This window comes from Cherax quadricarinatus, chromosome 51 (assembly GCF_038502225.1).
Source record: "Cherax quadricarinatus isolate ZL_2023a chromosome 51, ASM3850222v1, whole genome shotgun sequence".
Classification (NCBI taxonomy): Eukaryota; Metazoa; Arthropoda; class Malacostraca; order Decapoda; family Parastacidae; genus Cherax; species Cherax quadricarinatus.
In genome coordinates this window covers 12,255,228-12,280,341 of record NC_091342.1, presented here as the reverse complement: position 1 = coordinate 12,280,341, position 25,114 = coordinate 12,255,228, and the positions used below count along the sequence as shown (strand labels likewise).

General features: G+C 39.1%; 1 protein-coding gene across 8 annotated transcripts in view; it reads left to right on the top strand.

The window, feature by feature from the left end:
* The window catches only part of LOC128694671 (STAM-binding protein-like), a 70,377-nt gene that overhangs the window by 8,187 nt on the left and 37,076 nt on the right, over positions 1-25,114 (top strand). The window contains exons 1-4 of one of the 8 annotated variants that reach the window (XM_070095861.1): positions 10,213-10,354; positions 15,359-15,463; positions 21,588-21,686; positions 21,866-21,950. In XM_070095861.1, coding sequence (XP_069951962.1) covers positions 15,360-15,463; positions 21,588-21,686; positions 21,866-21,950 — 288 coding nt within the window. In that variant the 5' untranslated portion in view covers positions 10,213-10,354; position 15,359. Of the gene's footprint in view, positions 1-10,212; positions 10,355-11,203; positions 11,538-13,454; positions 13,555-15,346; positions 15,464-21,587; positions 21,687-21,865; positions 21,951-25,114 lie in introns of those variants that run through there. The other 7 variants (XM_070095858.1, XM_070095860.1, XM_070095857.1 and 4 more) reach the window with 7 other exon arrangements.

Below are 25,114 nucleotides of genomic sequence, written 5' to 3'. Positions count from 1 at the left end.
ACAGCCAAGAATAATCCTGAGAGCTTCATTTTGCATTAACTCCAAGGGTCGGAGAGAACTTTCTCTAGTTAATATCAACATGGGAGCAGCATAATCAATTAAGGACCTAACATAGGCTATGTACATCATTCTCACGATTCTCAAATTAGCACCATAGTTGGGATTGTAGCCAGCAACAGCTTTGAGAGCATTTAGCCTAGCTTTGCATTTCTTGTTTAGTTGTGGTATAGTGGATTTGTTAAAGGGTACATCTACACCAAGATATCTGTAAGTTTTAACGTAGCTAATGATTTCACCCTGCAAATAGATGGGTGGGGGATGTCGTTTGCTTGTTAATATCTTTGTTTTAGAGGAAGATATTATGAGGCCTAGTCGATTACAAATTGCTTGAACTTCATTAAGAATGGTATTCATCTTCTTATGCCCTGTTGTATGGATCATGATATCATCAGCATAGCTTATAGCTATATGTTTAGGTGAGGCAGGTAGAGCATTTAGGAGAGCATTAATCAGAATATTAAATAGCATGGGACTAAGAACTCCTCCCTGCGGTGTACCTAAAGACATTTCTTTAGAATCACTTCTGAAGCCTTGGTAAAGGACAGAGGATACTCTATTTGACAGGTATCCTATTATCCAGCAGAGTAAGCTACCACCAATATTCATTTTGGCTAGTTCATGTAGTATAACGGTTCTGTTCGCAATATCAAATGCAGATTTTAGATCAAGAAAAGTGGCAAAACTAGTAGAGGTGTGTGCAGTGAGAAAGGTGGAAATACAGTTCTGCACACTTTTACCTTTCATGAACCCATAGAGGTAGGGGGAAAGTTGGTGTCTGATTCTGTAGTACAGTCTGTTAAGCATCATTCTTTCAAAAGTTTTACAAAGACAACTAGTTAAGGAGATCGGCCTAAATGTATCAGGCTGTTGGGGCTTAGGGATAGGCACAATGAGACTATTGGTCCAGGAAGTAGGAAGAACGCCCTCAATGTAACTGAGATTATACAGTGCCAACAAAGGGTTATCAGGCACGTGCCTTAGAGTTCTGAGAATATCATAGGTTATACCATCCTCTCCAGGAGCAGTTGATCGACCTTTGGTTAATGCATTATTTAATTCATACTCGGTAAAGAGGCAATCACTCTCATCAATATTTTGGTTCATAAAATTAATCAGTTTCAACATTTCTTCAGAAGTACTCTCTAAATTTTTTCTAATACGAGATGGAAGGTTTTCATGCCTGGATGTTTTGGACCAGTCATTTATGAGGTCATCTGCTTTTTCAAGAGGAAAGGGATGAGCAACATTGCCAGTCTTTTTTCCTGGTTATTTTATACCTTTCCAAGCCAAACTCAAAGGGGTGGACCTATTTAATCCACTAACAAACTGTTCCCATTCCTGTTGCCTAAGTTCTTCCTTTCTATTCCTTGCATTTGTTAGTGCAGCTTGGAACGTTCTGAGCAGGTCTGGGGTTCTACATTCACGGTATGCTTTACCAATCCTCCTAGCTGCATGTGTTAGATTGCGTAGCTGTGGATCATTATAGTATTTACATTGGTTTTTATTGTTATTTATAGTGGAGGGTCTTTGTTTCCTATTCCTGCCCTCTTGATCTGTGAGAACACTCTCAATAGTGGTAATTAAATCATTAATTTTTTGTGTGCCAATGGGCTCGTAATTCTTATACCATTGATCCAAGTGGTTAATAAAGTTGTCTCTGTGTTCTGGTTTGAGAATAAGTTTCCTCCTTCTGTATTTAGCTCCTTGATTGCTGGAGATGTGATCAAGATTGACAGTTGTTAGTCTTGGGAAGTGATCAGATAGAGATAATCAACTATGACAGAGTCATGCATCGTATATGATGTATTAAATCCAAGACACAGATCTAGTATGCCACCATATATGTGAGTAGGCTCAGTAGTTTACCTGGAGTTTACCTGGAGAGAGTTCCGGGGGTCAACGCCCCCGCGGCCCGGTCTGTGACCAGGCCTCATGGTGGATCAGAGCCTGATCAACCAGGCTGTTGCTGCTGGCCGCACGCAAACCAACGTACGAGCCACAGCCCGGCTGATCAGGAACTGACTTTAGGTGCTTGTCCAGTGCCAGCTTGAAGACTGCCAGGGGTCTGTTGGTAATCCCCCTTGTGTGTGCTGGGAGGCAGTTGAACAGTCTCGGGCCCCTGACACTTATTGTATGGTCTCTTAACGTGCTAGTGACACCCCTGCTTTTCATTGGGGGGATGGTGCATCGTCTGCCAAGTCTTTTGCTTTCGTAGTGAGTGATTTTCGTGTGCAAGTTCGGTACTAGTCCCTCTAGGATTTTCCAGGTGTATATAATCATGTATCTCTCCCTCCTGCGTTCCAGGGAATACAGGTTTAGGAACCTCAAGCGCTCCCAGTAATTGAGGTGTTTTATCTCCGTTATGCGCGCTGTGCAAGTTCTCTGTACATTTTCTAGGTCGGCAATTTCACCTGCCTTGAAAGGTGCTGTTAGTGTGCAGCAATATTCCAGCCTAGATAGAACAAGTGACCTGAAGAGTGTCATCATGGGCTTGGCCTCCCTAGCTTTGAAGGTTCTCATTATCCATCCTGTCATTTTTCTAGCAGATGCGATTGATACAATGTTATGGTCCTTTGAAGGTGAGATCCTCCGACATAATCACTCCCAGGTCTTTGACGTTGGTGTTTCGCTCTATTTTGTGGCCAGAATTTGTTTTGTACTCTGATGAAGATTTAATTTCCTCATGTTTACCATATCTGAGTAATTGAAATTTCTCATCGTTGAACTTCATATTGTTTTCTGCAGCCCACTGAAAGATTTGGTTGATGTCCGCCTGGAGCCTTGCAGTGTCTGCAATGGAAGACACTGTCATGCAGATTCGGGTGTCATCTGCAAAGGAAGACACGGTGCTGTGGCTGACATCCTTGTCTATGTCGGATATGAGGATGAGGAACAAGATGGGAGCGAGTACTGTGCCTTGTGGAACAGAGCTTTTCACCGTAGCTGCCTCGGACTTTACTCTGTTGACGACTACTCTCTGTGTTCTGTTAGTGAGGAAATTATAGATCCATCGACCGACTTTTCCTGTTATTCCTTTAGCACGCATTTTGTGCGCTATTACGCCATGGTCACACTTGTCGAAGACTTTTGCAAAGTCTGTATATATTACATCTGCATTCTTTTTGTCTTCTGGTGCATTTAGGACCTTGTCGTAGTGATCCAATAGTTGAGACAGACAGGAGCGACCTGTTCTAAACCCATGTTGCCCTGGGTTGTGTAACTGATGGGTTTCTAGATGGGTGGTGATCTTGCTTCTTAGGACCCTTTCAAAGATTTTTATGATATGGGATGTTAGTGCTATTGGTCTGTAGTTCTTTGCTGTTGCTTTACTGCCCCCTTTGTGGAGTGGGGCTATGTCTGTTGTTTTTAGTAACTGTGGGACGACCCCCGTGTCCATGCTCCCTCTCCATAGGATGGAAAAGGCTCGTGATAGGGGCTTCTTGCAGTTCTTGATGAACACGGAGTTCCATGAGTCTGGCCCTGGGGCAGAGTGCATGGGCATGTCATTTATCGCCTGTTCGAAGTCATTTGGCGTCAGGATAACATCGGATAGGCTTATGTTAATCAAATTTTGTGGCTCTCTCATAAAAAATTCATTTTGATCTTCGACTCTCAGTCTGGTTAGCGGCTTGCTAAAAACTGAGTCATATTGGGACTTGAGTAGCTCACTCATTTCCTTGCTGTCATCTGTGTAGGACCCATCTTGTTTAAGTAGGGGCCCAATACTGGACGTTGTTCTCGATTTTGATTTGGCATAGGAGAAGAAATACTTTGGGTAGGAGAAGAAATACTTTGGGTTGTGCCCACAATTCGAACATTATCATGCTCATTTAGCAATTTCACTAGTTTAGTTCCATTGGTGTTTGTTATAGACCCACCAATATTCTTATGTCTGGCATTAAAATCTCCGAGAATGATGGTAGGTTCACTATTGATGCGATCTGGTAAAGCATCAGGTCGAAGCTGGTTCGCTGGGGCATAGAGATTAAAAATGTTTATGGAAAAATCGCCTGCATGTACTTTGACACCATGATACTGCATGTTAACTCGACTCTGCAAGGAAAGGAGTGAATGTGGCAAGTTCTTTCTGACATACATCACACAACAGTTGGTTGACCTTAGGTTATAAGCTGCATATCCAGGCAAGTTTGGTGGAGGTGCTCCATCTTTCAATCTACATTCCTGCAAACAGATGACATCAATATTCTTGGTTGCACTAATATGATGTAAGTCAGGCAACTGCTTCCTGATGGAAGCAATGTTCCATGAAAAGATTTGTAATGTATCCATTGTAGTGAGTTATTACAATCTCTTGCTCATAAGATGGTAAAACTATTATGCTTTGACTACAGTGTGCAGGCACTTAAGAGCAAATAGCATAGTTTGTACGTCTTTATCTTCAGGACCTTTATTTTTAAGCATTTTTCGGCATATTGGCAGCCAGTTCCAAGGCAAGTCTTGAAGGCAAGAGTCATGGGCTTCTTTCTTACAAATTGCTGGAAGCTGAACGGAGATTGCTGCACTTTTGACATCACCATGCTCAAGAGCATCATCCTGATTACATATATTTAGTCTAGATACACGTGTAATTGCTACAGAAAATTGGAGAGGAATCTCCCATACTCACCCATTACCGGGAAAACACAGCTGTTCTGATGTAAACAAAGGCGTGTTGAGTGTTGCCATCTATGGTTAGGTTTATTTATTTTTATTTTATTTTATTTCATTATTTATTTTTGTTTTGATTAATTTTTAAAAATCAATTTTACTCTCCAAACACTTGAACTTTTTAGGTAGGGACCCTTTTGCACTTGCACCATGTGCGCAGTCTTGGATGAGCCCCTGAACCCCTTGGACCGCGGGGCCCCCAAATGCGTGGGGCCCTAGGCAAATGCCTCGTTTGCCTATGCGGTAATCCGGCCCTGGTGAGGGGTTGTCTTCTAGAGCATCCAGGTCCTTGTCATAGTGGTCCAGTAGTTGTGACAGGCAGGAGCGACCTGTTCTAAACCCATGTTAGCACTATTGGTCTGTAGTTCTTTACTATTGCTTTACTGCTCCCTTTGTGGAGCGGGGCTGTCTTGTTTTTAGCAGCTGTGGGATGACCCTTGTGTCCATGCTCCCTCTCCATAGGATGTTTAAAGCACATGATTGGGGTTTATCTTCTTCCCACGTTTTTGACTCCTGTAAGATTAGTTTAAGTTCTACGTTTGCTATTTCCCTGACCAGTGCCTCCCTTCGTATTACAGATATATTGGCCTCTTTTAGCCGCTCTGTTATTCTTCACCTTCGCCTGTATAGGGAGTGCTTTTCTATTTCTAGTTTATTTCTTCTCTTCTTTTCCTTAAAGGAATATGCCTTGAGCATACCTCGAGTGCCACAGTGTTATTTTTTTCTAGACAGGTTTGGATTCGTGTTGCTTAGGATATCTTCCCAGTTTATATAATTTAGGACCTGGTGGACTTGGTCCCACCTTATATTTTTGTTAATGAAGTTGAATTTAGCGAAGGCTCCCTCGTGACTGATCACATTTCGTTGGTCTGGGGCCCCGCGCATACACTTCTGAATCTGTTATGTTGTGATCTACCTGGAGAGGGTTTCAGGGGGCAACGCAGCTGCACACTTATGCTTGCATACATGTATAACATAGTAACGTGTGAGTTACCCAGGATGGACCAAGGAAGTCAACCAGAGTGATTTATCTCATTGTCATTGTAACATTACCTAGTTTTTTTTTTTTTTTTAGTAATACTGTTTACAATCTATGGTTGGGGTAAGAGGTTGTCTTCAGCATTCATTGTGATGTCTGCTATATTATTATTTCAGTGAGGTACATTAGGTGGCAGTAGCCTGAACTAACTCAAGTGGAAGTTATCATTGAATTTGAACCTCATGTTTAATGTGATGTATGTCAGAATTCTAATTTTATGCTCAATATTACCTACTTTGTCTCTCTCTCTCTCTCTCTCTCTCTCTCTCTCTCTCTCTCTTTTCATCTTTGTAATTTGTGATAAGGTGTAAGACCTCGCCTGTACCATCCATTATATCAGTATGTGTACCATATTATTAACACACATACAAGAGGTCTCTGAGTGTGTTTTTGGTGGGGTGTGTGTCGTATTGAGTGGTGGTGGTCTGGGTTGAGTATGGTTGGAGGTGTTCATTGAACTTGAGCACTTGTGTCTTGTGATCTATTTTGGACTTCTGACTTTGTAGTGAATATTTGCTCTTGCATAAGCTATAAGGGAAAGATAAGCGAGGAATTCTTGTGTTGTGAGTCTTACACCAGATATCATCACTGGCAAACATGGCAACTGTCATAGAGGAACCTATTTCTGCAGGTGATGGAAATGATGATAGCTTCCAGACCTTTAAAAGTAAACAAAAGAGAAAAAGTGAGAAAGGGCTAGAGCGTCGACGTAGTCAGACTCACTTGACTCGTACACAATGTGATACTAAACGTCCTTGGTGCACAGAGGCTGCAAGAGGTCTTTCTTCAAAGGAAGAATGTGTTAAGCTGAACTTCCCTGACAACACCCCGCTGCCTGCTAAGTGTGCATGGCTAATGGAAGCTGTAAACAAGCATCCTAACTCAAGGATCCAATTTAGGAAAAAAACACACAACTTTGTGTTTGTGGAACAGAATAAAGAGCTGATCAATGATCTACTTAGTACACCTTATGGGGATATTAAGCTGCTCCGACCTCCATCAGACACTCACCACTTTAAAAAATGGGTCAGTATCATAATCTTTGGATACCCTCTCTGCATGGACCCATCCCATCTGACTAAGTGAGCATATCATCAAGCCTAAAAGACTTAAAGGAAAATCCCAAATTATTGCCAGTTGGGTGGGTCCTGTGCCCCTCCCCCGGAATATCTGGGTGCATGGTTTACGTTTCCTAAACATCGAAGTGTACCTACCCCCTAAACGTAGGTGTTACAAATGCCAGCACTATGGCCATGTTGCAGTAGACTGTGGAATACTACATTCTTGGTGTGGTAAGTGTGCTGGGAAACATTCCACTAGAGAATGCACAGTAGGCCCTGACAGCCGAAAATTTAAGTGTATTAACTGTAAAGAAGTTGGGGTTACAGTTTCCCACAAGGACTGCAGTCAGAACCCAAACAACCTTCGATGTAAACCTGATAAGTCCTTTAATGGTAACTGAGGATGGGGCCATCCAGTCTACCACAGCCAGATCTGAGACTGAACCTCTGCAAAGTGTGCAAGAACCCCACCTCACTGCAAAGGATTCTGGTGATACCAGAATGCCATCACACACACCAGCTGTGGAGGAGCTAGCCATCCCTGCTAGCACATATGGAACTACTGGTCTGCCACTACAGATACCTATGGCTACACCTGAATATGGGGATGAGTTTGTCATTTCTCCCAATACACACAACTACAACAGTCAGACGGACACCACACAGGTAACCTCCCTGGAAATTGGAGATGAGTCAGATGCACAGGACCTACATGCAATGAATGATGAAACAGAGAACACTAATGTAACCATGGTACCTGTTAAGGTGATAGGTGTTAAAGAAAGCACTAACCCAGAAGTGCCATCCTCCGGAGAGGCATTGGATTCGCCTGACCTTCCTCATATTATAACAAATTTCCAGAAAAAAATTGAGCATCTTGAACAGATCCTGACAAGTTTAATAAATATATATAATCAGGATGATGCTCTTGAGCATGGTGATGATGTCAAAAGTGCAGCAATCTCCGTTCAGCTTCCAGCAATTTGTGAGTCAGAAGCCCATAACTCTTGCCTTCAAGACTTGCCTTTTAACTGGCTGCCAAGATGCCGAAAAATGCTTAAAAATAAAGGTCCTGAAGATAAAGACGTACAAACTATGCTATTTGCTCTTAAGTATCTGCACACTGTAGTCAAAACATAATAGTTTTACCATCTTATGAGCAAGAGATTGTAATAACTCACTACAATGGATACATTACAAATCTTTCCATGGAACATTGCTTCCATCAGGAAGCGGTTGCCTGACTTACATCATATTAGTGCAACCAAGAATATTGATGTCATCTATTTGCAGGAATGTAGATTGAAAGATGGAGCACCTCCACCAAACTTGCCTGGATATGCAGCTTATAACCTAAGGTCAACCAACTGTTGTGTGATGTATGTCAGAAAGAACTTGCCACATTCACTCCTTTCCTTACAGGGCTCATCCCACACACACTAAAAACAACAGACATAACCCCACTCCACAAAGGTTGCAGTAAAGCAATTGAAAAGAACTACAGACCGATAGCACTAACATCCCATATCACGATTGAGACACTTATGCAACATATGGGAATCTTTATTCAGGAAATGTTTCGCCACACAGTGGCTTCATCAGTCAAATACAAAGCAGAAAGGTGTAAGGAGAGTAGTAGTTTGAGGTAATCAGTCCCTCAGCCTGGAGTCGATGTGTTCAGTCCATCAGTCTTGCAGAATGTACAGCATAGGGCCGTAAACGTGGCTTATATACTGTAGTCAGGTGAGGCGAAGCAGGAGTAGACGGGTCATAGTGGAACCATCCACTAGTCGCTACCGTCCATCCTGTGGACGGTAGCGCAAGAGCATATGGATACACAAAAGGCCTAGGAACTTGGCCCCAAAAGGGTTAACAGGTGTACATTTGGATTTATATCTACAGCTCACTTCTCTATTAAAAGCAAATTTAGGAAATTTGCTTAGCATGTCTCGTACCTTATTTTCATTAATAAGATATCTTGATATATCACATACGTTATTATACTGTCTATCTCTGTATTCCTCAATAAGTGGACATTTAAGCACATAGTGTTCAAGATAGTGACCATATGCCTGATCACATAATTTGCATTTAGTTTGATCATTTGTGTGTCTCCCAAACTGCCAGAAGTACTTGTGACCAAGCCTATGCCTGGCCACTGCAACATCAAGGAGCTGGACAAGCACCTAGTCAGTACCTAATCAGCTGGGCTGTGGTTCGTACGTCGGTCAGCATACGGCCAGCACTAACAGCCTGGTTGATCAGACCCTGATCCACCAGGAGGCCTGGTCATAGACTGGACCGCAGGGGCGTTGATCCTCGAGTATAGCTCTCCAAGTATACCGCTGAGAAGGCCAAGGTTAAGTCTGGAGGAGTTCCCTGAGTTTGGATGTTCCCACCTGGCCCTCCTCCTGCTGCTGTTCCTGCATTCAGCAGATTTTAAAATATTTCCTTAGCTGTTCCCTGTCTGTCATCACCCTATCTCAGTCTATATAAACATAAAACAAACCATACCACGGGTGGGAAATGAACTAGTGGCGAGCGAGTCGTAAAACTCCAGGCCAGCGCTTAAGCCAATAGGCCAGCTGGCTACAGTAAGATTCATCCAGTTCGGAATATTTATACACCATAGAGAGGTGTATTTTATACGTCGTTGTCATGTCCTCTCCTATCCCTTCTTTCCTCTAGTGTTGTCAAGTTGAGCTCCCTTAGCTTCTCCTTGTAGGACATACCCTGTTGTTCCAAGACCAGTCTTGTTGCAAACCTTTGCACTTTTCCTAAATTCTTGACGTACTTGACCAGGTGTGAGTTTCATACTACTGTATACTCCAAATATGGGCCTGACGTACACGGTGTAGTGTCGTGAATGCCACCTTAGATGTCGAAACGCTATTCTTAGGTCTCCCCTCTAGGGAATTGGATTTGTTCTCCAGTTCCCTGAATTGAGCCTGAATACCTTCCATCCATCTCCCCCAAATGCGCTGTATAATCCCACGGGTTTAGCGCTCCCCCATGATTATAATAATATTCTTAGGTCTGCCAGGTGCCCATATGCTGCAGTAGTTATTTGGTTGATGTGCACCTCAGGGGATATGTTCGGTGTGATGCTTACCTCAAGACCATTTTCCTTGAGTACCCCTCAAGGGAGGTTCCTTGATGCTGGTGAGGGGCTCTTGATCTAGGGAATTGGATCTGCGCTCCGGTTCCCCGAATTGAGCCTGAATACCTTCCATCCCCCCACGTGAGCTGTATAACCCTACGGGTTTAGCGCTCCCCATGATTGACCCCTGAGCATGTACTCCATTTGCGGTCTTTGTCCTTCCAGGCTTGATCTCAGACCGGGCCGCAGGGGCGTTAACCCCCCGAAACCCTCTCCAGTTATATTCCCCAAGCTTCTTGATTTTGCACTTGGCGGGTGAAACTCCAGGAGCCATTTGTCGGCCCAGGATTGCAACCTGTCCAGATCCCTTTGTAGTCTTGCCTGGTCCTCGTCCGCTTGAATTCTCCGCATTAGCTGAGTGCGTGTGTAAGTTTATTTAGGCACAAGTACGCATAAGTACAATTATCATACGAAGTGTCAATTACCTAGGATAACCCAAAAAGTCTGATTTATTTCATTGTGTGAGTAGTAGTAGTAGTAGTAGGAGTGGTAGTAGTTACTAGTTGTCAAAGGCACTTGTCGAGTGTGACCAGTAGTTACTAGTCAAAGGCACTTGTCGAGTGTGAGTAGTAGTTACTAGTTGTCAAAGGCACTTGTCTAGTGTGTGTGAGTAGTAGTTACTAGTTGTCAAAGGCACTTGTCTAGTGTGTGTGTGTGTAGTAGTAGTAGCAGTTACTAGTTGTCAAAGGCACTTGTCTAGTGTGTGTGTGTGTGAGTAGTAGTTACTAGTTGTCAAAGGCATTTGTCTAGTGTGTGTGTACTCACCTATTTGTGGTTGCAGGGGTCGAGTCCTAGCTCCTGGCCCCGCCTCTTCACTAGTCACTACTAGGTAGTGTGTGTGTAGTAGTAGTAGTAGTTACTAGTTGTCAAAGGCACTTGTCTAGTGTGTGTGTAGTAGTAGTAGTAGTAGTAGTAGTTACTAGTTGTCAAAGGCACTTGTCTAGTGTATGTGTGTGTGTAGTAGTAGTAGTTACTAGTTGTCAAAGGCACTTGTCTAGTGTATGTGTGTATAGTAGTAGTAGTTACTAGTTGTCAAAGGCACTTGTCTAGTGTGTGTGTGTAGTAGTAGTAGTAGTTACTAGTTGTCAAAGGCACTTGTCTAGTGTATGTGTGTGAGTAGTAGTAGTTACTAGTTGTCAAAGGCACTTGTCTAGTGTATGTGTGAGAGTAGTAGTAGTAGTTACTAGTCGTCAAAGGCACTTGTCTAGTGTATGTGTGTGAGTAGTAGTAGTAGTTACTAGTCGTCAAAGGCACTTGTCTAGTGTGAGCGTGAGTGTGTGTCAGGTGAGTGATGTCAACACCTGACGTCACTGAGCTGTAGCTTTCACTGGTGGTCCTCGTCTCACCTCCGTCACACTCACCTCGCCCAGGTCAGTTCAAGTAGAAAGTGATGGTCAGTGTGGCCAGCCATGTGTGCTGTCATTCCAAGAGCTGTTAGGGACTACTTTGAAAGAGTAATGGGAGCTAGGTATGCGCTACTACAAACCTCTCCTACTTACCAGTGTTACTATGGCTTGAATGGTTCTCAGTATATGTTAATAAGTACAGTGTATGTATACTAGTTGTATTGCACTCTTGTTGACAAAAATAGGTGTGCATCCATTACCTGTGCATGCTAGACACTTTCCATGTCTTTGATGCCATATAAGTGTAGGGGTGGGAGTGTTCGGTTATGTAATCTATCATTTCTATTAAGTTTATTTAGGTACAGGTTCAAATAAGTGCAATTATCATATAGTGTAAATTACCTAAGATAATCCAAAAAGTTAGTGATTTATTTCCATTGGGGTCCTTGGAATTTTTATTGGGGTCCTTGAATGCTGTATATATGTGTGTGTATGTGTGTGTGTGAATAAGAAACTTTAAATATGTTAGGAGACAATTTGCCTTAGTTGTGTGCCTCTGTGGTCATTATGTATTTTTTCCTTGGAAAGAAATATGTGAAGTGCTGAGTTTAATTATATTATTATATGCACATTTGATAGCATAACGTAACCTAATATAACCTAACCTTATCTAACCCAACCTAACCTCATCTAACCCACTCTAATCTAACCCACTCTAATCTAACCCACACTAATCTAACCTAACTTAATATTGTCCAGGTTAAGTAAATTTAGGTCAGGTAACATAAAGATAGGGTCTTTTATAATAGTCACTAAATGCTATATACATATATATATCTGTTGTACAGCTCATGTTACACTAGAGAATTTCCATAAAACACACCTTCAGAAATAAAGCACTTATTCACCACTGCTTACATGAACTGCATGGATCTGTCAATTGCACCAATACTGAATGTAAATGATTAAGTTTTTATTGATTTTTTTTTCATGTAGCATACAATTTTTTTTACAGTGATGCATATATTATGTATGTACACCAAAAAGTATTATGTACATTTAATCTAGGATAACCCAGTAAATTCAGATAATGTGATTTATATCCATTGGGGGGTCCCCTGTCATACATATACACTGTCAATTATTCGAAATGTGCATCCGATTACTACATCAAATTTGAGCATTTTAAGAACTGTGTACATTTATTCACACACGAAATCAGTAACTCCCCGTCTAGTTTTGTTCATTAGATATTCTTTGGCTCTCTTAATTTGTTTTATACTAAGACTTGCCTTTACATGATCAACTATCTCTTTCCATTTCTTTATTAATGTACTCGCCTATTTGTGGTTGCAGGGGTCGAGTCTTAGCTCCTGGCCCCGATGTGTAATAGAAGGTGTTTTCAGTCTGTGTTTGCTTCTAGTACCATACTGGCTTTGGTTCCTTATCTTTCCAAGTTTCGCAGCAAGATAGTTTGGACACTAGTTGAACCTGGCATTTGCTCATTTTACTTTGTTCACTCTCTGTATGTTTTAGATTTCTGTATACGTAGTTACTTAGTCCTTTGTTTTGCATCTTGCCTAGCAAATGTATGCTATAATGTAAAACTGGATGTTCAGCTTGACTGAAAGGACCTGTGTTCAATTCAGGGGAGAGTTAATAAAGTATGTATTGTGGTCCTCATTTTAAGGAAGGGCCAGAAGAACTCCAGTGGAAGTAACTTATTGCTCGGCTTTCTTCGGTTATCCTGTGTAAATTACTCAAACAACATAGTAATATAAAATTTAGGAAGTTTTAAAATAAGATGAAGGTGCTAGTGTTATACCAGCGTAATGAACATTCATAGTAAACAAGAGTAACAATTCAGCGGAGCGATGAGTCTCCAAACCTTAGGGCTGGCTCTGTGTGTGCCAGTAAATGATTTATTACTGCACACAGAGGGTTATAAGTGATATTTGAGGTTCATTCACTAAGTTAAAATGTTATACCAAAATTAATATAATCAAATATAGGACAGCTTTCCCCTAAATATTGACTGAGTGCAGCAATTTTAAAAATAATACAAATAAAGCCATTCTCATACTTTCTTGCAACTAATATATTGTTGTACAATAATGCAGAAAAATAGAGCTAAGGTTACTGACTACTACTAAGTGGAACTTGGGTATTAGTTTACTATGTATGGTACTGTACATACAACTTGCATACTTCATGGAATACGTAAGTACAAAAGTCATTTTTGTGCCAGTTTTTATTTTGAAAGATATGAAGGAATTCAAGGAAACTGGTTAGCTGGACTTGAGTCCTGGAGGTGGGAAGTATATTGCCAACACTGATGGAGGGGTGGGGATATTGCATTTTGGAGGGGCACCTGAGCTGTAGTGTCAATGCGGCTCTGGCAAGATGATGAAGTTAGTGAAAGTATTTCATCTGTTGTTAAAATAAAAAAAATATAAAAAATAGTACATTTATTTTGGCTGCACAGCATGTCTGAGCCAGTCAACGCTTAGTATTGAACCATGTCAAGTGTCAGCCAAATGTAAGCAAAAACGCTAGACTGATGATGAAAGTAAGGTTAAGTTATTTTACGTTAATTTGCACAAATTAGTATGTCAACTGTAAAATCAACCTAATATTTTATAGTTCAAACTATTGTTAATAGGGTGTCCAGATAACGTCTGCATGAAATGTCCATTATGTTGCGGTGTCTGACAGATTGTATTAAAGTTGGTAGAATTACCGACAATATGTAAAGGAAAAGGACACAAGTGCAACTAATGTGACAATTTATTGTGGCAACGTTTCGCTCTCCAGGAGCTTTGTCAAGCCGTTACAAACAGTACATGGACACAGAGGGTATGTATAGGCTCAGAGTGATAGTAGAGTAGTAGTAGTAGTGATATTAGTAGTAGTAATACAATATGTTAGAACAATTAACTTGCACATGAGTAAAAGGATAATAGCTTTTATATCCTTTTACTCATGTGCAAGTTAATTGTTCTAACGTATTGTATTACTACTACTACTACTTATATCACTACTGTTACTACTACCACTAGTATTGCACCTCACTCTGAGCTTATATATACCCTCTGTGTCCATATACTGTTTGTAACGGCTTGACAAAGCTCCTGGAGAGTGAAATGTTGCCACAATAAAATGTTACGTTAGTTGCACTTGTGTCCTCTTACTTTACATATTGTCGGTAATTCTACCAACTTTATTACAATCTGTCGGACACTGCAACATAATGGACATATAATTAATAGAACAAATTGGTCAAGTAGTGGTCATAAACTATTACCAGGAATAGTTTGGAGATGATGCCTTTATTACTATAGTAGGTTTTAAAATTATTTGAGATTTTCTTGGTGTAGATTTGCAACTCTCAATTTACTCAATACAATATTGTAATTGAGTCGTTATTTTTATTTATTATTTTTTTATTAACACACTGGCTGTTTCCCACCAAGGTAGGGTGGCCCTAAAAAGAAAAACTTTCACCATCATTCACTCCATCACTGTCTTGCCAGAGATGCCCTTACCCTACAGTTATAAAACTGCAACATTAACATCCCTCCTTCGGTCGTTATATATACTGTAGTACAAATTGAAAAGTATGTCAGTGTAGGTGCATCTTGAAATACCAATATTTATAACTGTTAGAATGGATTTTTAGGTTTTGACTATGCCCAAAGAATTGTAGTTGTTGCCAATGCTCTTCACTTTCATATTGATACTGACCTACTTTTGAATAAGAATAGTTGAATTTTATTCCTTACCCTATGAAACTCATAAAGGTGTTGTTCCTTATTTTGTGAACTCTGTTCAAAGCCACTGTTCTTAACTTTTGTAATTCATGTAAAGTAAATGTATGCTTCAATGTAAGTGGCCTTCACATCCTCTACCCTTCCTAAATCCTTCTTGTTCTTCTATAATCATACTTTGTTACCCTTAACTCTTTCAGTAATAATTCTATCATGTATGCATTTCACTTACAAAGACTTACCAGTCTTATTTACAGAATGTCTGGCTCAGATTATTCTCATTTAGAGCCTGCATCACGTATCAAGCAGCTTTGCACTCAAAGTGATTCCGTTATTGTTGATGGAAAAATACCCCTGCGCAGGTAAGTTGATTTGTTTTGTTAAAAATACAATGATTTTTTATTTTTTGTATAATTTTTCCTTCATAATGAACTTCTTCATTTTGTGCAAATTTGAGTAGTGAGGTCATAATATATTCTGTGAAAGATAATACGTACATTTTACTTTAGTACATACTCCTACCATCCGACTTACGACTGAGTTCGGTTCCGAGAAACCGGTCGTAAGTTGAAGTGGACATAAGTCGAACTTTACTACTGAATATCAACATCACATTTTTGTAATGACTTTATTTTATTGTTTTATTTTGGTATTTCATGTTTTAATTTACTTTTTATGCTGTTAATACTGTATTTTATACTGTAATGTTTGGGATAAACACTGTGTACAACACAAATAGTTGTTTATTTCCCAGAAATTTGGCAAAAAAAACACGGTCGTAAGTCGAGTGGTCGTAAGTCGAGCAGGTCATAAGTCGGATGGTAGGTGTATATGTATATATGTACAAACAAGTTGTGTTCCTGTTTTATCAGCTTACAAATTGGTTATTTGTCCAGAAAACAATAACACAAAAGATACTGGTAGTTGTTTCACACAAGTTTGTGTTGTGGTTTGGCTGTTGTTACTTTAAATGGTTTCTAAGGGTCCATTATGTAAATGTACAGTGGACCATCGGTTATCGGCCGTTCCGGATGTCGGCCAATTTGGTTTTTGCCTGCTATTTTCGCCGAAATTCTATCCCGGTTATCGGCCGTTATTTTGGGAATCGGCTGTATTGGACGTATAAGAAATCGCTCGTGAGCACATTAACCCGTAAATGGTCCAAACGTATATATACGTTCTTACCGCTAGTGCCCCGAACGTAAATATACATTTTATTTTTCCTGCCTCCAAATTTGGCACGATTGGCTCGAGATGCCTGGTCAGCATAGAATGGGTCTTAACACTCGGTGTGCACCATATTAAAAAATCTGGGACCACTTAGTACCTTGTGGGAGTGCCAGCTAGAGCAGACAGTAGGGCAAACACCAAGGATTCACTGATGTAATGTCATATTAACACTCCCCTTTTAAGAGGAAAGTGATGTTAACCCCAAGTTTAGTCTGTCTATCTGTCTCTGTCTGTCTCAAAGGTACACACAAATACAATTATATGTAGTGTAAATTACCTAGGATAACCTAAAAAATCCGAAGTCCGAAGTGCTATACTGTGCTTGTAGATATAATGCATAAGAATACCTGTTGGTTCACATTGGCTCTCTCTGAGACAGACAGAGAGATAAGCAGAGAGATGGAAAGAGACAAGCAGACAGAGACAGATAATCAGAGATACGAGTTCATCAAATGTCATCATCCCTCATCTCTGCACCCTTGCTGGTGCCCATCAAATGTCATAGCTTATCTCTCTTATCTCTGCACTATCTCATCTTATCTTTGCACCCTGCTGGAGCCCATCAAATGTCATCTCGTATCTGATCTTGTCACTGCCCTCCCTGATGCTTATCACTGAACACTTGTCTTACACATTGATTCAAGGGAATTTCTTCCTTCCTCCTTCTCCTTCCTTCTTCCATCTTCTATACTCCCATGTATCCAAAACATTGCTGGGACCTATAAATACTTTGTATATATTCCTAGACAAAAGTAAATGACCAAGGCAGGTGTAAATGTCCGCCTGTCAATGTGTTTGTGACAATTTGAGTACAATTTCAGAACAGAGACTGGTTATGAAATGACAAGAACTACAATAAATTGTAATTATCAGAACATAAAAATTATATAAAGTAATATAAAAATGGTATATTGGCAACGCTTCTGCAAGCGGCAGGACACTATGTTGCCATCAGGTGAGCATTAAGTGCTAACTTTGCAGCCTCATATCTCAGTAAGTACTGACCCTAATTTTTTTATTTTAATCCTATAACACTTAGAAAAATGTGCTCTTTATTTTCATTAGAAAATTACGTTTTTATTTTTCAAAATATTCAGGGCACTGGGGTAGTGAAGGTATATATATGTTTGGACCGTTGACGGGTTAAATGTCTTATTTTAGGTTAATATAGACATTTTCATTAATCCATCTATGATATTTTCTTCAAAATTATATAAGAAACATGTTACATAGCAAATAAACATGCCGTGTTTATATGCTATTGAGTGGAGATTTGGGTGGAGACGTTTTCTCTATTCAGCGTTAGAGAAAACTGTGAATCTGGCGTCTCGCTCAGTAACTGCCCTTCATGTGTGTTGGTTTACAATTCTCGGAATGAATTATTCATTACTTCTCCCTTTGTTTATGATGGCATCTAAAGATAGTTGTTAGAAACATTTAAACTCAGTGAACATGGTAATATGGCTGTGTAGTGTAGCCCAGGAGGGCTGCACTACACAGAGGGGGGGAGAGAGTTGGGGACTCCCAACTCCCTCTCCCCTCCTGCCTTCTTCAGTACGCCAACAAGAGTCTTCAATAAAATTATGTAATGTTCATTTATCATTAAAATTTGTGCTGTATATTTATTTCTCATTGTTTTCTGTATGTAAAACTATAGTTAATCTTTAAAAAATGTATTTTTTGTTAATATTTTTGGGTGTCTGAAACGGATTAATTGGATTTACATTAATTCTCGTGGGAAATATTATTTCGGTCTTTTCGGATTTAGGCCGACCTTCTGGAACGGATAACGGCCAATAACCGAGGGTCCACTGTATATAACATTAGATGTTTATGTTAAGACCTCCTGAATTGTATTTAATAACAAACATTAAATCTTGTGCTCATGAAAGTAGCAACAGATTGGGGAGAGAGGAATTGTATGGGGTTTGACCTACAGTAAACCCTGAATATAATGGACTTTTAAAATTGTGGGCAAAAATCCACTGGTTAAATTGTACTTTTAGCTCCTTTTTCAGTGTATCTTGTAATATGACAGTAAATTGTGTACAATATACTATGTAGGGTATACATTAGAGTACTTAGTGCTCTTCTTTTTTTTCTTCACTTTTTTTTTAACATTCTTTCGAGTTAGCACACTTGAACAATCCCACCCATTTGTCCATAATATTGAGGGTTTCATCCTTGCATTGATGATGACATCATGCTAACCACTATCTCACCATCACTAAAAGAACCCACTTATACTTAGTACTGTATCTTGAGTGTTGTAGTACTGTACCTCCTGTTGCCCAAAATATCTTTGTACAGTACATTATGCTTAGTTATTTTAGACATTGGGATCTATCATAGTGATTGGGCTAAGTGCCCATTCTCTGTTTTAGGCACTTTGCTTGAAATGCACCACATGTTAGGGGCTTTCTTTTGTGCCTAACAATATTATATTACATGTTAACTTCATTACTGCGCTGTTATTGCCTTATTAATCTTAAGTTAGTCTTAAAGTATGCTTGAAATGCTCTGCATATAATGGGGCTTTTGGCTTGTTCACCAAATTGTTACTCCTTTGTACACACATGTATCATGCTAAAATAAACTTATTGTTATTGTTACATGCTGCAGAAAAGATATAAATTTATATTCGTGTTCTCTTAATGATGATTGTATCATGTGTTATGGCAGCTATATACAATTGAGGAGTATTACCTTGCACATTTGTACCACATGAAAATTAGTGCTTGGCTTAGTGTGATGTCAGTCTTTGCAAAAAATTAAGCACTTGAAATTATTATCCTTGTCATTTTGCTTTAATTGCCATTCTTGTATTATATATGTAATGTGACCAGTTAGAAACATTCATATTAATGTGATACACAAAATGTTATTACCTTGCTTGCTGTATTGGTAGTGCATTTTTTTTTTTTTTTTTTTTCAACAAGTCGGCCGTCTCCCACCGAGGCAGGGTGACCCAAAAAAGAAAGAAAATCCCCAAAAAGAAAATACTTTCATCATCATTCAACACTTTCACCACACTCACACATTATCACTGTTTTTGCAGAGGTGCTCAGAATACAACAGCTTAGAAGCATATACGTATAAAGATACACAACATATCCCTCCAAACTGCCAATATCCCAAACCCCTGCTTTAAAGTGCAGGCATTGTACTTCCCATTTCCAGGACTCAAGTCCGACTATATGAAAATAACCGGTTTCCCTGAATCCCTTCACTAAATATTACCCTGCTCACACTCCAACAGATCGTCAGGTCCCAAGTACCATTCGTCTCCACTCGCTCCTATCTAACACGCTCACGCACGCTTGCTGGAAGTCTATGCCCCTTGCCCACAAAACCTCCTTTACCCCCTCTCTCCAACCCTTTCGAGGATGACCCCTACCCCGCCTTCCTTCCCCTATAGATTTATATGCTTTCCATGTCATTCTACTTTGATCCATTCTCTCTAAATGACCAAACCACCTCAACAACCCCTCTTCTGCTCTCTGACTAATGTTTTTATTAACTCCACACCTTTTCCTAATTTCCACACTCCGAATTTTCTGCATAATATTTACACCACACATTGCCCTTAAACAGGACATCTCCACTGCCTCCAACCGTCTCCTTGCTGCTGCATTTACCACCCAAGCTTCACATCCATATAAGAGTGTTGGTACTACTATACTTTCATACATTCCCTTCTTTGCCTCCATAGATAACGTTTTTTTGACTTCACATATACCTCAACGCACCACTCACCTTTTTTCCCTCATCAATTCTATGATTAACCTCATCCTTCATAAATCCATCCGCCGGCACGTCAACTCCCAAGTACGTATCTGAAAACATTCACTTCTTCCATACTCCTCCTCCCCAATTTGATATCCAATTTTTCTTTATCTAAATCATTTGATACCCTCATCACCTTACTCTTTTCTATGTTCACTTTCAACTTTCTACCTTTACACACATTCCCAAACTCATCCACTAACCTTTGCAATTTTTCTTTAGAATCTCCCATAAGCACAGTATCATCAGCAAAAAGTGACTGTGTCAATTCCCATTTTGAATTTGATTCCCCAAAATTTAATCCCACCCCTCTCCCGAACACCCTAGCATTTACTTCCTTTACAGCCCCATCTATAAATATATTAAACAACCATGGTGACATTACACATCCCTGTCTAAGACCTACTTTTACCGGGAAGTAGTCTCCCTCTCTTCTACACACCCTAACCTGAGTCTCACTATCCTTATAAAAACTCTTTGCAGCATTTAATAACTTACCACCTATTCCATATACTTGCAACATCTGCCACATTGCTCCTCTATCCACTCTATCATATGCCTTTTCTAAATCCATGAATGCAATAAAAACTTCCCTACCTTTATCTAAATACTGTTCACATATATGCTTCAATGTAAACACTTGATCTACACATCCCCTACCCACTCTGAAACCTCCTTGCTCATCCGCAATCCTACATTCTGTCTTACCTCTAATTCTTTCAATTATAACCCTACCGTACACTTTTCCTGGTATACTCAGTAAACTTATTCCTCTATAATTTTTACAGTCTCTTTTGTCCCCTTTCCCTTTATATAAAGGGACTATACATGCTCTCCGCCAATCCCTAGGTACCTTCCCCTCTTTCATACATTTATTGAACAAAAGTACCAACCACTCCAACACTATATCCCCCCCTGCTTTTAACATTTCTGTCATGATCCCATCAGTTCCAGCTGCATATGATCATTTATTTATTCATGGGATTCATTTTGTATCACATTTTCCTTATCAAGTAATGGCTGACTTGTGAAAGCAGTTCATATCTGGATGGTAATGAAACAACATGGAAGATAAATAAATTTAAGTGAGCCTTTCACCTTTGAATTGTCCCCCACTTCTTGGATCAGACATTTTTTCCTCCTATTCCTCATTCCCCATGTACTGTATAACTCTTAAGAGTTTGACATTTCCCCATAAATCTAGTAATAATTGTCTTATTGTTTTTTTTTTTATACTATAACATACTGTACTATGAAAAGTGAAAGATTTAACTGAAACCCAGGTGCTATCATATACAGGAAACGTGTGGCCTTCTGAGGCCCTCTAACTAGGTTAAATAAAGTGACTGCATCCATGAGGTTATCTATCCCCTTATTAGTCATACCCAGTAATAAAGAAAATATGTAGCTCCATGGGATTGGTGTAACTGTGCAGAAAATGTAATTTAATTAGTTATTACAAATTTACAGGTACTACAGATCAGGCTTGGAAATGGTTCGGATGGCTGATGTTTATGATGAGGAGGGAAGCCTTGAAAATGCCTTTATTTTGTACATGAAATTTATGACGTAAGTACAATTTTAGGCTACAGTACACGATTTGTGAGCTTTCTATGTAGTACTAAGAATGATAGTGTAAATTAATTTTTGAAAGTGAATCCTTGTGAAATAGTGATAAATGCATACATTTCCTCTTCAGTGTAAATTACTGAAGCATTATATATAACAAGATGAAACTTTTATTGCAGGCTATTTTTAGAAAAGATACGAAGCCACCCAGACTTTGCTAGTCACTCATCAGCTGACAAAACCAATAATACTAAGAAACTTAAGGTAAATTTTATGAAAGTTTTCATCTTCATTGTAAAATTGTAAGAACACTAAATTAAAAAAAAGAGAGAAATTTATGTAAAAGGAATTTAGCTGTAATCTTTATACATATTATGAAATAAGAAGACAATGAGATTAGATCAGTCAAAGAGAAGGGTTACTGAAAATTCGATACTGAAGGCTTGCTTTATTTAAGAGTGCAAAAATATTGATCATCTTAAAGGTTAATGTTACTTCAAATAGGAAATGCAATGTTAGTATTAGAAGGCTGAACAATCTTTAAATAAGAAAAATATTTGTACTGAAGCTATGAAATACACACACACACACATTGCAGAATGAGGCATAGAAATGAGGTGGCCAGCCAAGCCAAATGTTTAGGCAATTGTTTACTCTATAATACAGTATTTATAAACCTTAGCCTTACTTTTTATGGGATGCACCATCATTGAAAGTTTGAGGCCAGTTAGAAAGGGCATTTGTAAGTTGTCTTGTACATGCCATTGTTAATTTAATTAATAAAATTGACAGATTGGCAACTACACAGCCCAGTAACAATCCGAATCTCCCTTTATGTAAGATACACCAGTGTATCTTACTGTGTACTTAGCTTAGGTCATAAAGTTGTTTAAATTTTTAGTTTAGTATGTAATGTCCTTAAGTACTGTTAACCTTATTTTGTTATTACACACACCTTGTATTCTTGTGTTATTGAGAGAAGTCAGATTTGAGTGGGAGATGACAAAAGTTGTCATCTACGTACAAAGCAGGTTCAAGGAGATAAAATATACTGGGGAGATCATTGATGTACAGTGGAACCCCGGTTTTCATCCTTAATCCATTTCAAAAGGTCAGTCAAAAACCGAAGTAATATTTCCCATAAGAAATAATGTAAATCCAATTAATCCATTCCAGACACCCAAAAATATTAACAAAAAATACATTTTATAGAGAATAACTATAGTTTTACATACAGAAAACAATGAGAAAAAATATAAATGACTAATGAAATGGATAAATGAACATTTAAATCGCTATTTTGTACCTTTATTGAAGACTTGTTGGCGTTTGGAAGAAGGCAAGGAGGGGAGAGGAAGGAGAGTTTGTTTGAAAGGGAAATCCCCCTCCATAAGGACTTAAGGTATCAAAGCCCTATCCAGGATTACTTCCCTCCTTTGTTTTTTACTGGCACTAGGACCAGCTTAAGAGTCACTGTACCCCTGTCGCACAAAAAATCTGTCCAGAGAGCTGTTTCTGGCGTCTCTTAAGATTTGCCTAAAATGGGACAAGGCATTGTCATTGAACGTGTTGCAGACAGGGCTTGCAACAGTTTTGTTAGTGATAGTTCTCCACGAAACTTTGCACCTCACTCCACTTTGCACAAATGTCCTTAATCACTGCAGAAGGCACGTTCTCCCCTCTTCCTCCTCCTCTGAAGTAATTTCCTCAGCTGCGATCTGTTGCTGTTCCAGTTAACCCGTAAACGGTCCAAACATAATGTATGTACGTTTTTACCACTAGTGTCCCAAACGTATATATAGGTTTTATTTTTCCTGCCTTCAAGTTTGGCATGATTGGCCTGAGATGCCTTGTCAGCATAGAATGTGTACTAACACTCAGTGTACGCGGTATTAAAAAATCTGGGACCACTTAGTACCTTGTGGGAGCACCAGTTCAAATGAGCGCCAGCTAGAGCAAACGGCTGCAGACACATGGGATTCACTGATGTCATGTAGTATTAACACTCCCATTTTAAGAAGAAAGTGATTTTGACCCTGAGTTTAGTGGCTTTGAGGTGGATGTGGCCACAAGTGGTTGAGGAAATATCAAAAAACCTAGATAATAACCCATGTGCAATATTTGTGCAACACCCTTTCAGAATGTCTTATAATCTATGCCCTAAGTCAAGAGAAACAATTCTGGCTGGCTGGCAGGCTGGCTGCCTGGATGGATGACTGGCTGACTGATTGGCTGGCTGGCTAGCTAGCTGGCTGGCTGGCCAGCTGTGTGGCTGGCTGGCTGCTGGCGGCCAGGCTCTATCTCCATTTGTCTGTATCAATGTCTCTGTCTGTCTATCTTTGTCTCTATCTGTTTGTCTATCCCTGTCTATCTCTGTCTATCTCTTTCTGTCTCACAGGTACACATAAATACACGTATACATAGTGTAAATTACCTAGGATAACCCCAAAAATCCAGACAAAGTGCTATACTCTGCTTGAAGATGAGTAAAGGTGATGATGCAGTCTTGTGGCTCTGAGACAGAGAGCTAGACAGATAGACAGGGAGCTTGACAGACAGACAAATACACAGACATGTTTGTGTACCAGCAAAAACAAAGGAGGGCCATGCTCATGAAATGTCACCTCTAATCTTTTCGTATCTGCTGCACCCTCCCTCACCCTTGTGTATGCTCGTCAAACGTCAGCTCTTATCAGATGTTATCTCATCTTATCATGTCACTGTCAGGGGTGGACTTTATTTTTCATGCTTCAAGGCAACTTATTATTTTATTATTATTATGTATTCTTTTTCTTTTTTTCTTTTTTCTTTTTTTTCTTTTTTCTTTTTGTTTCTTTTTTTTTCTTTTTTTTTTCTTTTTCTTTTTTTCTTTTTTTTTACTTTCTTTTTTTCTTTTTTTTTCTTTTTTTTCTTTTCCTTTTTTTTCTTTTATTTTTTCTTTCTTTTTTGTTTTCTTTTTTTCTTTTTTTTTTCTTTTTCTTTTTTTTCATTTTTTTTCTTTTTCTTTTTTTCTTCTTTTTTTCTTTTTTTCTTTTTTTTTTCTTTTTTCTTTTTTTCTTTTTTTTTTCTTTTTTTTTTATTTTTTTTCTTTTTTTTTCTTTTTCTTTTTTTTTATTTTTTTTCTTTTTTTTTCTTTTTCTTTTTTTTTTTCTTTTTTTTCTTTTTTTTCTTTTTTCTTTTTTTTTCTTTTTTTTTTCTTCTCCAAAACACTGCTGGGACATATAAATACTTTGTATATATTCAAAGACAATAGTAAATGGCCAAGGCAGGTGTAAATGTTCACCTGTCAGTGTGTTTGTGACAATTTGAGTACCTAATACTAGTTTCAGAACAAAGATTGGTTATGAAATGACAAGAACTACTATAAATTGTAATTATCAGAACATGAAAATTATATAAAATATGAAAATTAGAGAAGGCATATCGGC